General features: G+C 42.0%; 1 protein-coding gene across 1 annotated transcript in view; it reads left to right on the top strand.

The window, feature by feature from the left end:
- Positions 1-20,240, top strand: part of agbl4 (AGBL carboxypeptidase 4) — a 242,999-nt gene that overhangs the window by 210,830 nt on the left and 11,929 nt on the right. Inside the window, exons 7-10 of the mRNA XM_041040554.1 lie at positions 3,542-3,631; positions 4,969-5,083; positions 7,744-7,855; positions 19,532-19,684. Coding sequence (XP_040896488.1) covers positions 3,542-3,631; positions 4,969-5,083; positions 7,744-7,855; positions 19,532-19,684 — 470 coding nt within the window. The remainder of the gene's footprint in view (positions 1-3,541; positions 3,632-4,968; positions 5,084-7,743; positions 7,856-19,531; positions 19,685-20,240) is intronic.

The following is a 20,240-nucleotide window of genomic DNA, read 5'->3' as shown; positions in this document are numbered from 1 at the left end:
TCCATGAGGCTTCAAGAAGGTCTTGACAGGGCTTCCTTTGTACCTGCTGAAGAAGAATGATGAAGAAGATCTCAGTTAATTACATCATGTCACAACTTATGAATCTGAACCCAAAGTTCCTGGGAATGCTGTCACAGAAAGAGCTGACCAGCACAATCAGGACTCACCTTCAGAATCCATTAGATTTATGTTGTTTTTCACAGGCACTTTTCTTCCCTCCAGTAATTTACATATTTATCAGAGCTGATCGTAGTTTGACATCCTTTAATTCGTTATTTCCTCTTGGCAAGCTGCAAAAGAATGAGCAGTAATGTGCCGTACAGTGCAGCGCGTGACTTTGGCAGGTGAAAAAAATGCTGAGGAAGCACTTTGATTTGGAAGTGTGGGCATAAATTTTGCCTCTGCCGCTTTCACTCACTCATTGTCACACTCCGCTCCCCCTGCTCGGCCTCCATCCTCTTACTGTAGCATACACCTCCATTCTCCTACACACACATTCCCTCTCTCATTTCTTTCTCTTTATCCCTCTCTTCCTAATTTTTAGATTTTTTTTTCAGCCATGTTCTGTGACAGGCCCAGAGAGGACTGTGATGAAGTGAAGTTAAAGAGGTTCATAAATAAGATACAGGACCTCTGAGAAGCAGGTACTGCCACTTCAGCGTGGCTGCAATGACAAATTAAAGTCACAAATATATGTAGATGTTTATATTAGGTAGTTTATATTTCATTACTTGCAATATGTTGTAACAAAAATAAGAGTATAGTATTAACTGAGGACTTTGAGAACAGAACAGAATAAGAAGTTAATTAATCAATTAGCCAGTTGACAGAGAATTATTCTGGAGCTATTTTGATAATCAATGACTCCTCATTAGTTTTTAAAATATAAAAACATTTGCGGGTTCCAGCTTATATGTGTGCATTTGCCGTTTCTTTTTTCTGTTTCATGTCACTGTAAATGGAATATCTTGGGCTTTGGGAAACTGTGCTAAGCGCACTTTTTTCAGGTCTAATGTACACATATGTAATACAAACCCAATATTCATTACACACTGACATAAAGAGGAAGATGTAGCACATCTCACAAATAAAGACAATTCAAAAAGGAGGATCAATTAAATCCACATTTTTGCTTCTCATATACATGAACTGTCAGTGATGCTGGTTTGACATTCAGCTCAGCACTCTTCATGGAAGACATCTGTTGTTGAAACACTGTTGTTCTTTGTTGTTCTTTCCAAAAAATGTCAACGAAGAAAGAAAAAAAGCTTTCCCAGGGAAGGGAGTTAGATCATTTGTGTTGTCTTAGAAAGCTACCTTTCAGTCTAATCCCTTGCCTTCTCTTTCTCTTTTACTTCTGTCTTCGGTTCCTCTTTCTATCTCCCTCTCACGACAGCCCCCTGCCTGCTGATCTCTACTGACACCTTGAGGTCAGGAGATGCTTCTGCAGGGCTGCCTTTTTGTTGCTCAACCAAAACGTGACCCTCACCTTCATGCTTTATGTCACCCACACCTAAGCCAAAATTTGATTTTCCTTTACATATAGCCTATCTATGGTATTTTTCTCCCCCGGGTTCCCTCTGGGTGTTCGAGTGTCTATGGAATAGCAGGACCTAATTTTGTGCTACAATGCTTGGCTGGGCACAGCCAGATACAGAGGAATGCAGAGATACAGACACATAAACACAACAGCTACTTGGGGAGCATTTGTGAGAGCCCTGAGGAGACATAGTCTCACACAGACATACACACACACACACTCACTGAACGATGTGGGATAAACAGTGGATCCATTGTAAGCTCCGGGAGCCTGCTGGAAGAGATTGTTTTGATGAAGCAGCAAGGGCACACTAGCACTGAGACCAAATGTAGCATGGCCACGATGGTTGAATTCCCCAACAGTCGGGACCTTGGCAGCTGCCTCTGGTTTGGCTCACAACTTTCTGGGTTCTTGGTTTTACTGTAGGGAGACTGTAGGGGCTGTGTGTGTATGTCTGCCTCTGCTTTTTTTTGTTCCTTTCCTGATTGCAGCTTTGCACTACACAGTGTGTATGTATTTGAGTGTGTGTTATGGCTGTGCTCTTGTATCAGGAGCCTGCGTGGTGGCCTGGGGTCGAGGCCAAAGTAGAATTTCTAAGTGATGGAATTTCACAGCCACCGAGCACCCAGCGGCCGGCCAAACCGCAAGCACTCACATTTACAACAAACGCCCGCCCTGCTCCACGGAGACTCCTGAATGGCAAAGCCATTTGTCTCTGTGAAGGGCAGAGGGAGAGAAAAGCGAAATAAAATCAGAAGGAGAGTACTTAAATGGAACAACGCTTTTTTTTTTTGTTTACGACCCTTAACCGTTCAAAAAGACACACATGTACACACACTCACACAGAAGCACACACACACCACTCTGAGGCAAAATTGGAATTAAAGAGAAGGAAAGGTGCATAGCCTGTTGCTAATTAGCATTTTCTCTGCTCAGCAGAAGCGGGTGGAAGAATCGATAAGATATTAAGTTTGTGTATAGCAATGAGGCACGCAATCACTTTTATCCATTAGCAATAGCAGATTAGAGGAGAAACACTGGCCAAGAAAACGGAAGAATTTTGACCTCTGTGGTCTTAAACTGGGCTGGAAATGCACAATGGAAACTGCTTGTTTTTCTGTTGTACAGTACTTAAGGAATGTGAAAATAATTGGAATTTGGAAGGTTAATGTAACCCCCTGCAATTGAAGGTTAATTTGATTTGGTTTATTTTCTGCCTTTTTGATCCTGGGTTTAAATACACCATGGATCATCCCTGGAATTTACTCAAACATTTCACAGCAGGTATCCAATAATAAATTTAAACACCTGAGATCATTCTTCTGTAACTGAAAGTTTCAGATGCAGGCATTCATATCACCAGAATGCAGAAAATAGCATCTAAGCTCTGAATTGTTTTTGAGGAGAGGATCCAAGGCCTCTCACTTTGTTTTAGAAAATTTCTCCACTTCAACATTCTCAGGTTTGACAAATACGTTGAAAGGTTTATTAACCCTTGTTCATGCGACAATCCAACGATAAACTGACTGGAAATGCTCAAGAAAAGTGTCCAAGGTCGAACTCATCTGTTCAATGTGCCCTCCAAAGGAGAGACTGTCTAGCCAGACATGAAGACTTAACTCAAAGAAAACTTCTATCAGGTCACACCTGTTGCTGGATGATCTCGACCTCCGTAGATGTATAATTCACCTCGCTTATTAAGTATTCTGTGCCGTGTGTTGGTTTGATGTTAGATTCATGTGTGACCTGGCTGAAAATGGATGGCCAGGTCAGTGTGTGTTTTGACCCAGCCTCTCACACTGGCCTGTAATAGGTCATTTGTATATCTAACTTTAAGTGTATCTAAGGCTGATAGTTTTTAGAATAGTAGCGTACATGTTTAAGTGTAGAACATCTGTGCATGAGCAACACCACCTCTTTCTCCCTTTGACACCCTGTCTTTACCTTCCTTTACACCTTTCCTGTCTCACCTTTCTCTCCATTCCTCCTTCTCCTCCCCAGACCACCTGAGTCCAGAGAGGGAGAAGAAGCTGGTCTTTCTTACAGCTCGTGTTCACCCCGGAGAGTCTCCTGCCTCCTTTATCTGTCAAGGTAAAGTTTTAATGTTGGGTCAATGCCCTGTTTCATTAGACTGATTTAGATGCTGCACCTCTGTTCTCTGTGTTGTTTGGTAATGCATAGCTACCAAGGAGACTACTGAAGGAGACATTTATGTCATAGCAATGTCCTATCTCACGTGGGATAACATGACACACCATAATACCACATGTGAATAAAGAGCTGGTCTTCACATTCACAAGCATAACACATACACTATTGAAAGTGAGAAACTAAACATTATTTTCCAAGACTTTAAAAAACTTTCTCCTGAGCTACAGGCGACATTATACAACTGTTTACAGAGAACTCCACATGATTAGTAAACAGAACGTTAAACGTTGTAAAATTGGTGGTGCCCCCCTTTCAAATAATTTTCAGTACATGAAACATGAAACATGCTACATACAGTATGAACTCATCAATGAATATTTAGATTTTTTCCTGTTAATGTCTTCTTAAAACACATGCTCTGCACCTGAACCTGAGTTGTCTGAAAGTGACAGGAATAGATACAAGAACCTGTGTTTCTATATAATAACGCAGGAGAAACAGGAGGATACCTGATACCTGAGGATATCATAGAAGTTGCATTGTTTTCGCTCCTGAGCTCCGCTAACTCAAAACTAATAAAACCGCTTGAAAAACCGAGAACCTTTGGGAAATTGTCTCCTTGTGCAGTACAACAACCTAAAAGACAATTTTAGGATTTAATGACTCTTTTGCTTCCTTTCCTCCTGCTCAGACTGAGGTGAGTGGGCAACTTCACTCCTTCTGGGTCTTACTTCCTTGCTTAAAGGTAGCAGCAGGTCTGAAGAGGGGAGGGATGGCGTGATAGAGGGACGGAGGGCACGGCCTTACTTTTAGCTGTGGTCCCTGTCCAGCACTTTAGTTCAGTAAGACAGACTGTGGAAAGTCTATTAACATTATCAGGGTTTAGAGATGATGTTTTCGAAGAAGGGACAGCTCTATCTATCTGATCTACCTACAATGTCTGAGTGTGAGTGTGTGTGTGTGTGTGTGTGTGTGTTTCAGAGAGTGTGTGTGCATCATCATGAATCAGATGAGCTGGCTTCTAGCCCGCTGTGTGCTGTCTGTTTTTCCAGCGCCGTCAGCTCCATTCCATTTGTATCGATTTGGGCTTGACGTCTCCTATTCCTCCCCTGATTCTGATGGTGCCCCCTCGCTGTCCTTCCTTCTCCTTTTGTTTCTCAAAACTCAATTAACTGTCAGCCCGTCTTCGGTTTTCTATTCAAGTCTGTTTCCCTGTGTGTGTGTGTGTGTGTGTGTGTGGGTGGGTTTGGGTTTGGGTTTATGTATGTGTTTGATAGGTGTGATTGACTTCCTGGTGAGCCAACATCCTGTGGCTCAAATCCTGAGAGATCATGTGATTTTCAAGATCGTCCCCATGCTAAATCCTGATGGAGTCTACCTGGGCAACTACAGGTACACACACACACACACACACACACATTTTAATTCTTAATTTTAATGCATCGCCACATTAAATAGAATTCACACATTACATGCTTTTATATCCTGCTACGTGTGATTATATCCTCTTAACTCCACCTTTAGAGAGCTTAATGAATATATAGCTCACAGCATTGCATTTGTCAGAAGATAGTATTTGACCGTAGGGCTCTTCTCTCAGCCAGTCTCTCTGTCCATCCTCTCCTCCTCTCTGTCTAACACTATTGCTGCAGCTCTGTGGGCATCTTCCTCTCCTCTATTTTCCTCCCTTGCTTTTCCCTTCTTCATAATTGCCTTTTACTTAATAGGCTCAGCCCCAGGAATACTAATGCACACTGAGATAAGCATCAGCAGCTTGCCCCCGGTGTGTTTGTGAGTGCCACCTAGTGGTGGAGTCTCGCCATTACCTCAAAAAATACTTGCAGGGAACCTCAGTTGCTCTCCAACAGTGACAATGTCTGTAATATTGTGATTGGGGATTGCTTAAAGGCTATTTTCATTAGCTTGCATTCACACTGAGTGACGATGAGCCGCATATTGACAGAAGGTGAGTAGCGATAGTCCTCACCTCACCAATCACACATGCCCGTTTCTACACACACTCTCCATCTCTCCCAGTCTCTCCCACACACAGACACACAGATAACAACACACAGACAGGCACACAGATACCATACAGCCATCCCGGCAGGATACAGTGCAGAGCAGACTGGAAAGGATACACGCAGAGCAAAGAATCAATGGCAGTTAACCTGGGATGGGTATTTTGTTCATGGCTGGCTGCTCTGCTCAACTGCTCTGTATCAGTAACCCCTGTATCATTACCAAGGGCTTCAGTATATGCCATATGGCAACAAACAGGGCAGATCAGGGTGCATCTTTACATGCAAGCATCCCATTATGGCAATTGCAGGTTGCTAGTAAGACTTAAGAGTAGCAATCTATCCCTATGCACTACCTGTTTACAATTTACAGCTCTATCTATCTATCTGTTGTATATATTTACTTAAAGGTACCTTTGGTCACTCTTTCTTGATCTTTTTCCACATAAAGCATTAGCAGAACTGATTTTTGGAAGAATTTGAAACCTACATTGGCTGTGTCCCAAGTTGTTCCAAAGTGAATACCCAGTATAGTGCATTGTATTTGCCCTCTGCAATTTTATCTGGGTGTCCAAATACAAAAAATTATGCGTTACATAGTGCCCTCATAAACTCCCACAGTGCGACAAAAAAGTGTCCATGGAAGGTGGACGATTTTCCACAATGTCAACTAGTATGTCAACCAACACAAAGCAGTGCGTTGCATTTAATGGATCCAAAAATCTTTACACTCTGACTAGGGGTGTGCCCGATTCATCGATTCATAGATTAATCGTGACGCGACACTTGACGATCCAGAATCGATTCATAAATGTTCAAAAATCGATTATTTTAATAACGGAAGGAAAGTGCAGCGGTCGGAACGAAAAAATAGTAGCGCGTGCCCCCCGGACATATTATGGGGCCCTATGAATTGGCCGACTAAAACGAAATCTATTTTTAACGCGGAATATCGCGGAATTTGACTTGAATCATTTGAGTGCAATGCTGTTTTCGCGTGGAAGAGGAACGCGTGTCTGGGGAACACTGCACGGAGGGAAGCAAATCTGGGTGGCACAACAAGCCCCTTCCACAGACTAAGTCCCTCCCCCTTCAAAACAATGAAAGCATGGCGAAGCGGCTGTCTACGGGTCTGTGTTCGTCGGCGAAAAAACTGCGAAACTCGACGCGAACTGCTCGGGTCTGTACTGAGGGGTTAGCGCCGAGTGTTGCATATTCTGTCAACACTCCGTTGACTGGAAACGTAAGAATACGCGCAGTGACCACATAGTGTCCAAAATCCGTATGAGAAACAATCTGGCTTACATGCACGTACAGTAAGATTTAAAAGGATTACTATCTGGACATGTTAATCAAGATATCAGATTGTAATAGAAGTGGAAATATTGTCAATTTCCTTTACCTATTTTTTTCTTTTCTTTTTTAACAAATATTTTTTTCATGTACATGTTCATAATAAAATAATCAAATCAGAATCATGTCAGTACAGCCACACAATATATATATATTTTAGTATTACTATTATTGTTTTTAATCTACATCAATAAATGAAACCGGCATTACATGTGCGAGCTAATGCTTTTTTCTTCTTTTATCAGAGGAGTTAGAAAAGGTAGAGATAAACGTGTTTTACTTCAATGAATGGATATGTAAAAAATATACATTATTTTAAAAGTAACTACAGAGTGAGAAAAGAAACATTCTATGTGGGAAAAAAAAGATTAATCGAGATGCATCAATAATCGGGAAATCATCGAATCGTAGCACTTTGAATCGTAATCGAATCGTGAGGTGACTTAGATGGCACACCCCTAACTCTGACTGACTCAAGCTGACAAAAACTGATGAGTCTGGAATCTTGATTTATGTGTCTACCAAGGGAGTAGTGAATGAATGAATAAGGACTAGAATTAGGTTAGGGTTAGTCATTCAGTCATGATAGTTAAGTTAGGGTAAGGGGCTAGGGAATGCCATATACTTATGATGGGTCCCCACAAATGGTAAAGCAAGGATGTATGTGTGTTTCTGCAGGTGTTCTCTGATGGGTTTTGACTTGAATCGCCATTGGCAGGATCCCTCCCCATGGGCCCACCCCACGCTGCACGCTGTCAAACAGCTCATAGTGCAGATGAACCAAGACCCGGTGAGCGAGCACACACACCGACACACACACACACGTCCTCCATTCTGTGCTCAACATTTCTTCACCACAGTATTGTCTGCTGGTCCCAAGAACAGTTTTCTCTCTCCCTGCTTGGTTCAGCATGTTTCTCCAATCTGTGTCTAGGGTGTGTGCTCTGGGGGGCATGGCTAGACTAGTCAGCACCACTAGAATGTCAGCTAGGCTCTCCCGGCCATTCAAAACATATTACTGAAGCAAGTCTCTATGCTTTCAATCTCTAACTATACTGTAACTTTTTTCTTCTCCAGTTTTAGTCTTTCAGTCAGAGGAATGCTACAGAGGCAAGCAAGGGATTTTTCTCTTTGTTCCTGATGTTAATTATAAGCAGAGCGGCAGGTTGGTGGGATTACTGAAGGTCAGTGTGTGTCCTGGGAATACTCTGCCCTTTTGTACACTCCTCTAATCCTGATAAGAGAGGGAGCAGGCTGGGGCGGGTTGCAGGGCAGGCCAGAGATGGGGTGAGCCGCGGGGCTGGCATCGGGCAGATTAACCTTTTCCCCCGGCGCTGACACACTGATCGATAGACTCTGTCATGGCAGGGTGATCCACTCATGCCTGTCATTCATACACATTCACACACACACACAAACACACACATACAGTACTTGGTCTGAGCAAGCAGACATACACATACAGTACTAACACTTGATCACACAACATCACTGTAGTACTGCTTAAAAAATCAGGTGTTATCAAATGCATGAATCTATGTTTCTCCTGACATCATGGATCTCTCTCTTTCTCGCTCTCTCTCCCTCTCTCTCTCTCTCTCTCTCTCTCTCTCTCTTTCTCTCTCAGATGATTACTTTTACAAATGATTTGTAACTATAACACCATTATATAGCACAGTGGTTCCAAGCTTGGGCATTGGTCAGCCCCCAGTCAACGCAGTATTGTTCCATATGTTTCCTGAGTCCACTTGTGCTGGTCAAACACCTTCCATTCCCTCTCCATTTCTGTTGATAACCATCCCACCAGCACTTGTCCTCCTGTAGCCTCCCTTCTCCCTGGTGATTTCCTTCAGTCTTGCAGAGTTAATTTGGAGGCTTGGGCAACCTCTCCTTTCCTGTCTCCCTCTTACCACTGCCAGTTAATCCCATCAGACACAGTACTCATGTCTGGGGCTCCCAGATGCCAGTTTCAATGCCAACTCTGCAACCAGGGGGCCCTGTGCTGCTGCCCTCCATTCATGCTCATCTCACACAGCGGGCATAGAGTCTAATGAGGCTACCAGGGTTGGAAGGCTCTGCTGGAGGACTCCATTAACAAGAGATCAGCAGCAGCCACAGCAGAACAGTCAGGCTAAGCTAGCATATGTGGCCCCTTTACTAGCTACTAAGTCTATCTGGTCATTTGTTTAAAAACCAAGAGGCTGAAAGGGAGCTGGAGAGGGGGGTAAATTTTAGGTATTTTTTCATACTGTACCCTAAAATTGTGCCTCTGTAGCAGAGTTTACTAAGTAAAACGTGGGTGGCTCGGAGGGCCTGGGACTATTTATAGCCAAACCACACAGTGCTGATAAACCTTGAAATCATTGCAGCTATTGAGAAAACAGCTGAGAGACTGAAATGAATCAGTAACATGCGAGACTGTGCTCATATATTAAAGTAATTTTGTACAGTGACCTATTACTGGTTGCACCTAAACCTTAGCATGTTTATTAACTCCAACCTTTGCTTTCCGTAAAGTAGGAATCAAACACAGAAACATTACTCTAATTATCATTTGTCAGAGAAAGACATTAGCCTGCACTACAACAGCGGCCCTGTTTTGTCATTTTTATGTTGTTGTTGCTTTCACAGGACAAATACAGTAAATGTTAATGGTGTCTGTAGGCTATAATAAATTGTAATGGACTGTTCCCGATAAGCACAGTTTAATTGGTAAAGACAGAGCTACGGTCTTTGTGTTTTCCACCTCATGACAACACACCCTAACATCAAACATTCAAAAAACATTAAAAAATAGCTTGTTTCCTGGAGTTACAGCTTGAACCTTAAAGTATAGAGTGCCAGTAGGCATGAGACTCTCAGTGTGCTTCAATGCTTAGTTTGAATTTATATGATACCTCTTAAATCTGAATTGAAGATTCATAACATAAAAAAACTCCAACTTAGGATCATGACTTCAGAACATTAAATACACAGTAATTGTAGCTTCCTCTAGTGTTTATCATAAGGCTCTACAGAAAATCCTGGTGTTATGTCAGCATCAATATATTTTGATTTCTTTTCTGAAATGGATTTCAGGCAAATCCCACCGGACCCTCTAAACTCTCCCTCGCTGGCAGACCACACCTGAAGGCAAACCCAGTCACTGGTTGCATAAATAGCTGCTTAAGGGGGAAACCCACCTTATTATTGGTACAAGTTGGTCTATGTCCATAGTGGTCAGGGCCAGATGCTGTTGCCTGTTAGGATATTAAGTCATACACGGTTAGCAATTGGTGTTAACATTGTGTGGTATTTAAGAATTCTCACAAATTGCCTTTGTATCCAGTCACTGCCAACCATTTACTTTATCTTTACATATATATTTTAAACATGTTTAAGCTCTCAGAGACCTGAAACGAGTCGAAATGTTGACTTACAGCAATCATGATTGATAATCATCCATTGTGCTGTCCACTGAATTTACATAGTTGTTAAATATTTGCTTCCTTCCGTTTGAAATTTAGATTGTGAGCATTAACTGAGTTAGACAGTTCAAAGACTCTGCACCTTTATGTGTACAAATCTGACCCTGGGTTTTTTGTCAGTCACCATGACTTCTCTAGATACCCCTAGTTCTATGCATAAGGCATCATAATTCAAAGTCACATTGCCCTCTGTTTCACAAAGGAGCCCATTCGGTTTGAAACCCCATCAGCCGTTCTTCTGACAGATACCCTCGTCACTCCAAAGCGATTCTCCATCATTGTGAATTCAGCGGCGCTCTCATTCTGCTAGGAAAATAGCTTCCTTCTTCTGTTCAGGCAATAACTTCGGTAACTGGCTGCAAGTTCCCAGACAAGTACCATTTAAATCAAAACATGTAACAGGAGCAATCTATGCTGCATTGGTATTGATGTCTGAAAACTTTTATTTGACAAATATTTGTGTATAAATTCAACAGTGCTCAGAACATTTGTGCTCATCAGTGTTCGTGCAAATACTGGCCTAGACAAGAAATGATGTTTTAAGATCAGTGACTTAAAGTCCCATCAGCCAGCTCACTTGAAACAGTTATATTAATATATAAATATAAAGTATGTACAGTTACAGTTTGGCTTTGAATTTGTCATTCCCAGCAACATACAGCCTGTATAAAGAGAGAGTGAAAAATGATGACAACAAACTTCAGAGGAAATAAAATCAAAGCCTACAGGTGGATCCTGGTTTGGAGGGTGAGCACACCAAATGTGTGTTACTCCATGGCTAAAAATAGCCCCCAACAAATGCACTGTATGAATAAATAGGGCAAATGTCGGGACTACTGAATGCAATCTTCTCCTGTTACAGTAATATTTGGTTTAAAAAAACAAAAACAAGCAGGAGATTACTTGGCCTTTATAAAAGACAAAAGTATATATTTGAAACCAGTTTTAGAGATTTAAGAAAGAATCAGTGGGCCTGGAGGTGAGTTCCCCTGAGAGGAACCCAGAAAGGAGTGAGAATGAGAGACAGACTAATGCTTGTTGGTTTTTATCTTTTCATGGGATTTGTTGACAGTAAGAAAGATACAGAATAGTACCAGCTTTATCTTTTAAATAGACTGTCGTGTTTCAAATGGTGTACTTGATGTGCATTAGAAAGAGTGGTGTATGTCAGCACAATACCAGTTGTCAACCTAAGGTGCCTCAAAGGCTTTGCTTAATTTTTAACCGATCTTTTCTCTCAGTACAAATATTGCCACAAAATGACAATGAAGATAGCTTCTTAGTTAAAATTCAAATATTAAAGAATAAGGTGGATGTTACTTTTGCACATTATTATTAGCAATTCTAAGCCAACAATGCACATATCTTGTGATCACTACAACAAAATTTCATCCCAAACCATCTCTACCACTGTATTTTCAGGGTCTGGGAGCAGCTCCTTGTCAATCAGACATCACGTTCAGGCACAAGCAGCCATGTTGACACCCCTTTGCTGGTTTGATAAACTTAGAGACATAAAGTACACTTGCTGTGTTGATCATGATGACAACAATATGGCTCTTTCATGTGTTTTCAATAGTTTTTGAGCATCAGTGGAGTCGTTTGGCACTGAGGGACAGGGATTAGACAGTTAACATCAACAAACAATACTTGTTAATAGGATGAATTTAGTTGATGGAGTGAATAATGGAATTACAATCAGTAGGTTACAAAAAAGAGAACTACACTGGGATGCCAATTATGCACTGTGTCCACTGGTGGTGTAATAGGACAATGATTTGCTATCATGTAAACCACAGGAGCAGATGTTAAGCTGATAGTAAATCAAAGTTTTGCTGGTGAATTTGGTCCAACATATTATCCACATAATAAATACAGTGTAATACAGTGTAAAACAGGGATGTGATCTGGTGCAGCCACCATGTGAACGTCAACAAGGTATTTGCTTATAAGCTGGCTGTAACCTTCCTCTCCTTCCATCTGAAGGCAAACTTGCTCAAGCTGTTTCATAAAATTCCATAATTTACCATCTACGGCTGAACATTGGTCAGCAGGGAAAATGGCTGAAAGAGTCAGTGATGCAAGGAGCTATAATCTGTTCCCAAGCTACCCTGTTGTTTGTTTTGAAAAGAGAGAAATGGAGAGGGGGGAAAAAAAGGGAAAGAGACCAAAGAAACAAATGGACCCATCTCCTTCCTAAAGCGTTGCTTTTCCAGCTCATTTATCAAAAGCAGAAGAAGAATTCTTTTTGATTGGCTGATTACCAGAAGCATTCATCACTGGCTGGCGTATCCCCACCAATTTGACACTGCCATTTTGGATAATTTGTTAAGAATGACAAAGAGGTCATTGTTTCCTTGGCTTCTATTTGACCTTTTTAATATTAGAAAATTAATTTTCTATCTGAAACAAATGTATTAGGTCCTGTCACAGCACCTAGATGAATTTTGCACCTTGAAATCCTCCCTAATGTCCTGCTTCTGTGACTTCCACAGCCCTACACTAAAGTCTCTCTCTCTTTCTCTGTTCTCTCTTTTTCTTTGTTCAAAGGGCAGATCTGCCTTATGCGTGCAGCTGTGGATCTCTGTGTGTGTTTTTTGTGTGTATTTGTGTCTTTTTTTCTGCCTCCCTGTCTTCACTCTCCTCTCTCTGTGTGCGTTAAAATGTCCTTTGGTGTCAGCCAACCATTTCTGATCCATTTCTGAGATTTACGGACAATTTTCCCCCATCATCCCTGCGTCGTTTCAATCCCTCCATCATCCCTCTCTTTATTCTCCCTCCGTTGGAAGCTGAATTGTCTGCGTTTCACAGGAAGATACAGATGAAGCTCTCACACTCTGGCAATTTGTATGCTTTTTTTTTTTCAACTTAGTTCAATTTTTTTTAACATATTTCAAATTATTTTTTCAATACCTCCCCTCTTGCTCTTCTTTGCTGTCTTTTCATATCACCTCTTTTTGTCTCTACCTATTAGCCTCCCTCTCTTCTCCTTCTCCTTTCTCTCCTGGCAGGCCCTAACAACAGATGTGGCAGCTTATGTGGCACTAACAGGCCCGAAGCAGAGGGCTGCCTGTGCCCGTTCAGCCTGATTACAAGTCACCTCTGTGTTCATAAACAGACAAATACCGCCATCAATTTGAGAGCGCAGTGCAGACTGAGAGGGAGAGGGCAAGGGAGGGGGGAGAAAATCAGAGAGACGGAGACAGACGGAGGCAGAGTTTTGTGTCATTTACTCTCGTCCATGAAGCAGGTCATGCCATCTGCCATGTTCTGTCACTGCTACATCATTAGAGGGTCACTGACCATGTGCCCCCATGACCTCAATTGTCTTCTCTAACTAATGAAATGTTGGATAGAGTTTTACACTGTATAAGTGATATGACACTTTTTCCTTCCATCCTTTTCAGGAGGGAAAGTTTGACTCAGTATGAACATTTGATGCTGACATGGTTCCACAACTTCATACCCAGGTAGCTCCATAGGAGGCATAGAAATAGGAACAGACTAGTGTTATACCTGGCTCAAGGAAGCTTCATCTGCTATTTTGTAGGGCAGTGAGAATTTTTCACACTTTCCCTACCCAGAATTTACCACTTGACTTGGGGTGACTGTTCACCAAACCTCTTTTCTGGACAGCGATTGTCCGGTCATAGCTTAGTAACTAGACACGGCAGGCCAAGCAAGCTCAAGCTTTGAATTTCTCCTCATGTTGAAGCGGTGTGTAATGGACTTTAGTGTAAGTGGTACTCTGTATATTAAGAGTTGGGTTGGTGGTTTCTTTCTTTGAGATTCTCCAAAACCAAAAGCCCAAAAGCTGAATTGTACTAAATTAAATCAGCTGCATAGATTTTTGGAAGTCAGGTGATGGTATTATAAAGCAACAAACTCTCTTTAGGCACAAGGTCATGGTGGACAGAGGGCCTACAAAATTTGGACTTCAATGCAGGAGACTGTGGTTCGTCTCCTTCTCTTAAGCATGACCATGATTGTTCCCGAACCTCAACCAAGTGTTTCTTATCCATGATTTTGACCTAGTTCAAACCATCACTTTAACCTAAATCGCAAGATTTTGACAACCTTTACAAAGCACTTATTTTAACCCAAACCATCCTCGTCATCAGAACCTCTCATAAAAGGTTCTCCTTTTAAAATGAATAAGCTTAAAAAGGTCAGCTGGATACAGCATTTTCAACAAACCCATGAAACTAACATTGGCTTAAGTGCCCACTTCAAAGCTCAGTTGGATCTTTCACACAGAGAAACCTATGTCACTCCTCCCATATTATATTATTATAAGATATTAGAGGTACTATTTTAATATTGGATAATATTCATTACACAGGTAGTAAGTTCAACATTTTTCTCCTGCACAAGCAGCAGCTTCCGTTCTCCGCAAAAGGTATGCTCCTGCTGATGCCAAGAGCTTTATTCAGGAGCTTGTAATCCTGCTTCAATCAGCTACTTTTCCTTTCCGTGTAAAGATAAGCCCGGCATTTACGGTCCTCACTGCACCCCCGCACCCTGCTCTAATTAATATGCAGGAGATAAGTACTTGTCTGACAAAATTCATTCGTTTGACCTTCTAGGTTTTACACTAAACTGTTTGCGGCCGCAGCAAGTTCACCACAAGTTGAGAGTTCCCTGGAGTTTCTGCAGCGAGATGGGGCTTTTGTTTCTCTGTAAGAGGTTTAATTTGGACGGCTCGGTCTCCCTGTTTCTCTCTCTCGCTCTCTCAAATTGTCTTCTGACTTTCATTCGGCAGTCTCTGTTTCTTAATTGCCCCTAATTGCTTAATTACAATTTCAAATGAACAATTCTGGAGGTCAGAGCGGGTTGTTAATTGAAGCATCAATCACAGTGGTGGGGCCTTCAGAACCATCTCAGTTTGATTGACAGGGCATTAACTGGGTATTGTAGTAAGCTTGGACATGACATTGTGGGGGGCTCCATGGCTGTTACTGCTGTTACTGCTGCTGCCGGTGCTGCCGTCCTTCACACGATGCTGTGAAGGAGAAACCTTCTGTGTTACAATCAGGACAGGAACAGGCTGGTCTAGGTCTGGGTTCCCCCGTTCAGTGAGATGGTGGACGTGGCTGTTGTCCACTTGATACACTGTATGGTCAAAACTAAGTGCACACCCTTGTCTGTATACTCTGGATGTTTTCATGATTTTGGCAAAGCACTCTAGTTCTGATTAAAGGGGAAAAAAATAAAATAATTTAGGCTAATATTTCATGAGCCTCCAACTTTGTAGCCACAGTCTGGAAATTCTTGTTTCCTGTTTGCAGCATTACAGTTGCACCCTTAAACAACGGCCATAAAGAAATGGTTTTCCACGTAGTGCTGTAACAAATGATTATTTTCTTTATCAATTAATCTGCTTATCATTTTTGTGATTGTTTGATGAATTGTTTTGTCTAAATGTCAGAAATACATACTCAGAATTTCCCGTAGTCCAAGGTAATGTTTTCAAATGTCTTGTCCTGTTTCTTGTCAAATATTCACATTTGTGAAAGTGGAACTCGTGGTATTTTGCTTTAAAAATATCATTATCAACTAATAATTGATTTTCAAAATTGTTAAGAAATGCAAAATTGATGAATAGTAATAATTGATATAGTTACATTTGACTCCTGTTTTTTTTTTATTTTGTTTTATTGGTTATCATAATGGCTTCAGGTACAGCACCATTCATTACTTTAGTGTATGAAACATCAAATAATTACTAAGCTCTATTTCTGTGTTTGGCTAGGAAGGATATGATTGGCCTACACAGAGCTCTAACCATCAAACATTGTCCAAAATTGGTGTCTTGCTTCATGTATTCTCTTCTGGGTTAAAGCCTGTAAATCCCTGCAGCCAGGTTCTAAGATCTTGTGTAAAGTTTTCCCAGAATGATGTTATAATAGTATTTTAACACCAAGGGACACACCAATGGCTTTGTAATGAGATGTTCAGCAATCACACGAGTAATTTTTACACACTCTTGGCTATGAAGTGTATCTAGCTCCTGGTGGTCTTGAGATTTGCAGTAACTAAAGGAAGATTTGAATTAAAGTCATCCGCTGAATTCACAGCTATGTCACTTGAACTCTCTATTACACTCAGTCTGCCACTTTTGATCACCTGCTTGTCCACCTTCCTCCAATTCACCCACCTCTATCTCCTCCCCCTTTTTATCCTTCTCCCTCCTCCCAGCCTCCACCTCCTTTAGAGGTGGGGAGACTTTGTCTAGACCCTGGCCGGACCCTGGCTTAGAACCTGGCTGGTTGGTTCTTCCTCTGCCTAATGGAGCTGGATCTATCTCTCTCACTACCTCCCTGCCTCCCTCCCTCCCTCCCTCTCACTACCCCCCCCTTCCCAGGATACAGAACACCCCCCCGTCCATTATCTAACTCTACCTTTATGTCTTTATATATATTTCTCTCTCCATCTACCTCCCATCACCACCACAGCTCAGTTGGCTGCATTTAGCTTTTTTCCCTCTTGCTCTTTTTTTCTGTTTTGTTTTTCTGTTGTTTCTCCCTCCCTCCTCCCTCCCTCCTCCCTCCCGCTGTCCCCCTCTCCCCCACCTTCTCTTGCTGCTGTTCCTCTCCTCTGGGGCTCCATCCATCAGGTTGTCGGGGGCTGCTAGCGGCCGACTCCCAGCCACCATATTTCACCGCCAGCCAGCCAAGCAGCTGACAGCATAGCCACCGCCAGGAAATTGCTTTGGCTGTGAGCGGAATTTCAAACACAGGCACACTGCGTCGCCCGGGCCGCCCAAGCACCGCTTGCTTCTCTCTCTCTTTTTTCTTTCTCTCTCTCATGTCAATCTCTCTACACCTCTCTAAACATATCTCTGTGTCTCTCTCTATCTGTCTCTCTCTTTCTCTCTTTTTCTCTCTCTGTTTGTCTTTATGGACTGATTTCCTCGCTTTCTCTCTCTTTGCACCCCCATCTTTATATGTTTTTTTCTGTTTGCTCTTGCCTGCCCTTCTGTCTCTTCACACACTCACACACAACCATATGAATCGTTGTCTATGTCTTTTACCCCCCCATCCCCACCCCATCACAATCTCTCCCACTATCTCTTTTTCTTCTTTTCTATCCTCTCATTCTTCCCTTCCCCCCTTCTTTTTATGACCCACGGGGAACAAGGTGTGGTGCTGAATGTGGAATGAGCAGAAAGAGAGGGAGGGAGGGAGGGAGGGAGGAAAGGAGATAAAGAGGAGGAAGAAGAAGAGGGGAAGGATGAAACCAGGAGGAGTGATAAGATAGAGAGAGGAGCCAGCGAGGAGGGAGGCTGGTTGGTACTGTTCATGAGTTAAGGGTCAGAGTGTGTTAAGGTGTGCGTGTGTGCGTGCGTGCGTGCGTGCGTGCGTGCGTGCGTGCGTGCGTGCGTGCGTGCAGTGGGGGTTTGTATTCCTGCCCTTGTCAGAACCAGTTTAAGACTGTTGAAGTGAGGATGTTTTTGTCAAGCGAGGTCATTTTTGCCCGTCTTCACATCCTGGCTGGTTTGGGTTTAGGTTTCAGGGTTAAGGGCAAAGAAATACCATGTATTATGTGCTAAAGATTAGACTGTAGGCACAGACATTAGTTAGCATATACTTAAGCATAGTCGTAAATGGTGACTAGGATATTGCCAAAGTGAGATAAAAACAGGTCTGTGTTGAAGTGGTTAAGTTAATCTTAAATTGAAATGAAGCTACATTGGGTTGTATCATGTAATATATTTAAAAAGTTATGCATCAACCTGACAATAAGTCATTACTACAATAATACTATTGTTAGTACTGTTAGTTGTTACTAATATTACTTAATTGGGAACTATGTGACATCCAATCTCCCGAACTATCTCAGTAACAGATAATGGGCTAATTCCACTGTTGTGTGTACTGCTTTGGCAGTTAGCACACACAAAATTAATTTCCTTTATTGTTCTGTATTTACTGGAAATGACACAAGGCATGCAACGCCGGATGAACAACAAGTGAACTGCAACAGTTGACTCATTTTGAATTTGGCAACTTCAAGGAAAAAAAAAAACCCTGCATAAATGATTTTATGTAAATATTCTGTATGTACACACACACGTATATATAGTTCCCTGAAGCTATCTCACCATTGTTCTCAACTAGTAACGCCTCCTTTTCCTTTCGAAGTTGTATCGTGAGATAGAGGTATCAATCAACAGGGAACTCAAAAACCTGCATTAAATCTCTCACAGTTCACCTTCCCTCCAGTGGTTTTGTAATATCAACATTTGTCCAATACTGAACTTTAAGAGCATTAAATGTCTAAAACTGGTACTTCATCCAAAACTGTTCAACACAGTATGACGGTCCTACATCTAGTGTGGGTTACAGTTAGAGGTTAGAGAATAAGTCAAGTCAGTGGAAGCTCCATTTTTGTATCACAAGATAAAGGTCTGTGGGTGTGTGTGTGTGTGTGTCTGTGTGTGTGTCTGTGTGTCTGTGTGCGTAGACTCAGTGATAACAGAGTCAAGCAAGAGAATCAGATCTTATCAAATCCATTTTACACAGTGTATACTGGAGAGAAAAGGCATTACACACTCAATATAAAGTCAGTATTAACCTGATAAATAAGTACGGGCTATATGATGAATTTTTGACATACGCATTAATGTGTGTGTGTGTCTGTACACCATATTCAGCTCACCATCTATGTATGTGTTGTAGGTGTGCCCTTCAGAAGGACAGTCTGATTGAAGTTATGTGCGGGTGGTTGGCTTCTTTTCCTTATGAGCTTATTCTCAGTTCACAGTGTCTGGAGGGTCTGTAGTCGTCTCATGGGTGGAAGCCTCTCCCCAGCACAGTCTCCCCAGAGCAAAGAAAGGTCTTCCCCTTACTCTCAGGGAAGAATCTGTGGTGTGGACTGTTGCTCACAGGGTCAGAAAAATATCCCATCTTCTTCACTAACCTGCAGTTTTTTATCCTCTCTCTTGTTTCTCTCCCCCTCTGTTCTCTCTCACCCTCCTCCTTCTTTCCTTCCATCAGAGGGTGAGTTTGGAGTTCTACATTGATGTCCATGCCCACTCCACCATGCTGAATGGCTTCATGTACGGCAATGTGTTCGAGGACGAGGAGCGTGTCCAGAGACAGGCTGTATTCCCCAGACTGCTGTGCCAAAATGCGCCAGACTTCTCCTTTGTAAGTCACATAATCAGACATACACAAACACACCAGAAAGGCAGGCTGGGGAGCAGAATGTCACCAGCTTCAATCCCGAGGCTAGCTCTGAAAGAAAAACACGAAATAACCCAATCTCAGCAACTGCTGGTGAGGTGGTGTTCAGCCAGGCACTTCATCGTCAACTTCTGCGCTTTTAGCAACACAAAAGTGAAGACATTTGTTGCACTGGGCACCTCCCAGGGGTAACTTAGGAAAAAAAAACCATACACAGGCTATATGTATATATTAATTAGCAATAAATGATGAACCAAGAAGACACACATATTATTTGTCAAGATAGGTGTGCAGAGGAAAGGGGCATGTTCTAGTTGACTCTCACCTTGACCACAAAAGAGAGGAGAGAAGATGAGGAGAATATAGATATGTATATAAAGAAAATGTATATCTTTATATACATTTTGTGAAAAATTCAGAGGTAACTTAAAACAGGACACAGAACACCTAGAATAGTAAAACACATGTCTAGTGATTTCTACTAGAATATGTTAAAGAGTATGAACTATGTAAAAAAAAC

Source organism: Toxotes jaculatrix, chromosome 6, assembly GCF_017976425.1.
Source record: "Toxotes jaculatrix isolate fToxJac2 chromosome 6, fToxJac2.pri, whole genome shotgun sequence".
Taxonomy (NCBI): Eukaryota; Metazoa; Chordata; class Actinopteri; family Toxotidae; genus Toxotes; species Toxotes jaculatrix.
The sequence above is the reverse complement of the archived record's forward strand: the minus strand, read 5'-3'. Positions and strand labels throughout refer to the sequence as shown.